The 2,416-nt window shown below is 48.8% G+C and overlaps 1 protein-coding gene across 1 annotated transcript; it reads left to right on the top strand.

The window, feature by feature from the left end:
- The first annotated feature begins 688 nt into the window (after nt 1–688).
- On the top strand, nt 689–1,321 carry LOC118676621 (ras-related protein Rab-7L1-like). The gene has a single exon (XM_036350806.1). The coding sequence runs from the start codon at nt 706–708 to the stop codon at nt 1,315–1,317; it is 612 nt and encodes a 203-aa protein (XP_036206699.1). The 5' UTR covers nt 689–705; the 3' UTR covers nt 1,318–1,321.
- The last annotated feature ends 1,095 nt before the right edge of the window (nt 1,322–2,416 follow it).

Below are 2,416 nucleotides of genomic sequence, written 5' to 3'. Positions count from 1 at the left end.
ACCGGCAGGAGCGACCTGCCTCGTATCAAATCCGCGAGGGGCATATCCATCCCTCGTGAGGGGCATATCCATCCCTCCTGGGGAGCGGAACGTCTTCCAACTCTCCCCCGCCTGTGGTCGTTCACGGCGCGTCCGCCTAGACCCCTCAGGCAATTACAGATTCCAGAAACGAGCTCACACTGAACAGAACATACAACGACACACACATCCCGCGGTCAGTCAGACTCTTCGGATCGGGGGTCCCTCGATGGTCTTGGGAATCCCGGACGAGCCCCCAAATGTTGTGCCCAGATTTCATGATTCCCAAGAACCCACAGGGAGCCAGCGAGTCCGATGCAAAAGCAAAGAGTCATTCATTTCAAACCTAGGTTTGGCTCCCCTGCCACACTCACCGATGCAACGGTAAGCTCCAGTGGCCGAGAGAGAGTGTAATATATGTTTTAAGATCTAAGATTAAAACCTAAAAATCTGAAAGATTAAGAGCTAACTGGGGTGGGAAATGTAGTTCTCCAAACAACCAGCACGTGACGCGTGCGGAGTAGACCCGAGGAACCATGCCTGCTGAGTCCGGGGAGCAGAGATTGCAGCCCCAACAGGCGGTGGGCGGAATGCCGAACCTCAGTTTGAAGGGGGCCAGGAGCCACAGAGGTTAAAACCAGCGGTTCCCCGGCTTCCCACCTCCCTGAAACGTCCACCGCGCTCGCCATGGGCAGCCGCGATCACCTGTTCAAAGTGCTGGTGGTGGGGGACGCCGCGGTGGGCAAGACATCCCTGGTGCAGAGGTACTCCCAGGACAGCTTCAGCAAACACTACAAGTCCACGGTGGGAGTGGATTTCGCTCTGAAGGTTCTCCAGTGGTCTGACTCCGAGATGGTGAGGCTGCAGCTGTGGGACATTGCAGGGCAGGAGCGCTTCACATCTATGACACAACTGTACTATCGAGATGCCTCTGCCTGCGTTATTATGTTTGATGTTACCAATGCCACTACCTTCACCAACAGCCAGAGATGGAAACAGGACCTGGACAGCAAGCTCACACTGCCCAATGGAGAGCCTGTGCCCTGCCTGCTCTTGGCCAATAAGTGTGATCTGTCCCCTTGGGCAGTGAGCGGAGACCAGGTTGACCGTTTCAGTAAGGAGAACGGTTTCACGGGTTGGACAGAAACATCCGTCAAGGAGAACAAAAATGTTAATGAGGCCATGAGAGTCCTCGTTGAAAAGATGATGAGCAATTCCAAAGAAGATATGTTTTTGTCCACCCAAGGGGACTACATCAACCTACAAGCTAAGCCTTCCTATACTTGGGGCTGCTGCTAGTCATGTTACGCCTGTTTTCCCTCCGGGCTCTAATTCCTCACCTTTGGTTGCCCACCCAGCAGTTTTATTAAGTACATTTGAACTGTCTCCTGCTGACTGTCCAGTAAGGAGGGCCATCATCACTAAGAAAAGACACCTGGGACCCATATGCATTTTTGCATCTCCTGAAATTTAGTTCCCACTTGCTGCTGACTCATGTGGTCCAGTTAGTGCCTTCCCACTCTTCCCCTTCATATTGAATTTATTGGGGTGACACTGGTTATCAAAATTATATAGGTATCATGTGTACAATTCTACAATACATCATCTGTACAGTTAGTGCCTTTTATATAAGAAAAATCATCTCATCACTCAATTTGTGATCTGGGATTTTGTGGGTAGGATTAGAAATCAGTGTCTGGACATATGAAAACATGCTCAAAGGACTAGTCATCCGAGAGATGCAAATCAAAGCCATCTCACATCTGTCAGAATGGCTATCATCAACAAATCAACAAACAACAAGTGCTGGAGAGGATGTGGAGAAAAAGGAACCCTCCTCCTGCTGGTGGAAATGCAGACTGGTGCAGCCACTGTGGAAAACAGGATGGCATTTCCTCAAAAAACTAAAAGTGGAACTGCCATTTGACCCAGTGCCACTTATAGGAATATACCCCAAGAAAACAGAAACACCAATCAGAAAGGATATATGCACCCCTATGCTCATAGCAGCACAATTTACAATAGCTAAGATTTGGAAACAGCCTAAATGCCCATCAGCAGAAGAATGGATTAGAAAACTGTGGTACATCTACACAATGGAATACTACGCTGCTGTAAAAAAGAAGGAATTCTTACCATTTGCAACAGCATGGATGGAACTGGAGAGCATTATGCTAAGTGAAATAAGCCAGTCAGAGAAAGATAAACACCACATGATCTCATTTATGGAATATAAAGAGCATTATAAACTGTTGAACAAAAATAGAGGCAAAGAAGCATTGAACAGACTGCCAAACTACAGGGGGAAGGTAGGGGAGGGTTGGCGGGGGCGGGGGGGGGGGGCGGTAAGAGATCAACCGAAGGACTTGTATGCATGCATATAAGCACAACCAATAGA

This window comes from Myotis myotis, unplaced genomic scaffold, assembly GCF_014108235.1.
Source record: "Myotis myotis isolate mMyoMyo1 unplaced genomic scaffold, mMyoMyo1.p scaffold_m19_p_2, whole genome shotgun sequence".
Classification (NCBI taxonomy): domain Eukaryota; kingdom Metazoa; phylum Chordata; class Mammalia; order Chiroptera; family Vespertilionidae; genus Myotis; species Myotis myotis.
Note: the sequence above shows the minus strand (reverse complement) of the source record. Positions and strands in the feature narration are given on the sequence as shown.

Excerpts from the sequence above, each read along its gene's own strand:
- LOC118676621 (XM_036350806.1), top strand. The coding sequence starts at position 706 with ATGGGCAGCCGCGATCACCTGTTCAAAGTGCTGGTGGTGGGGGACGCC.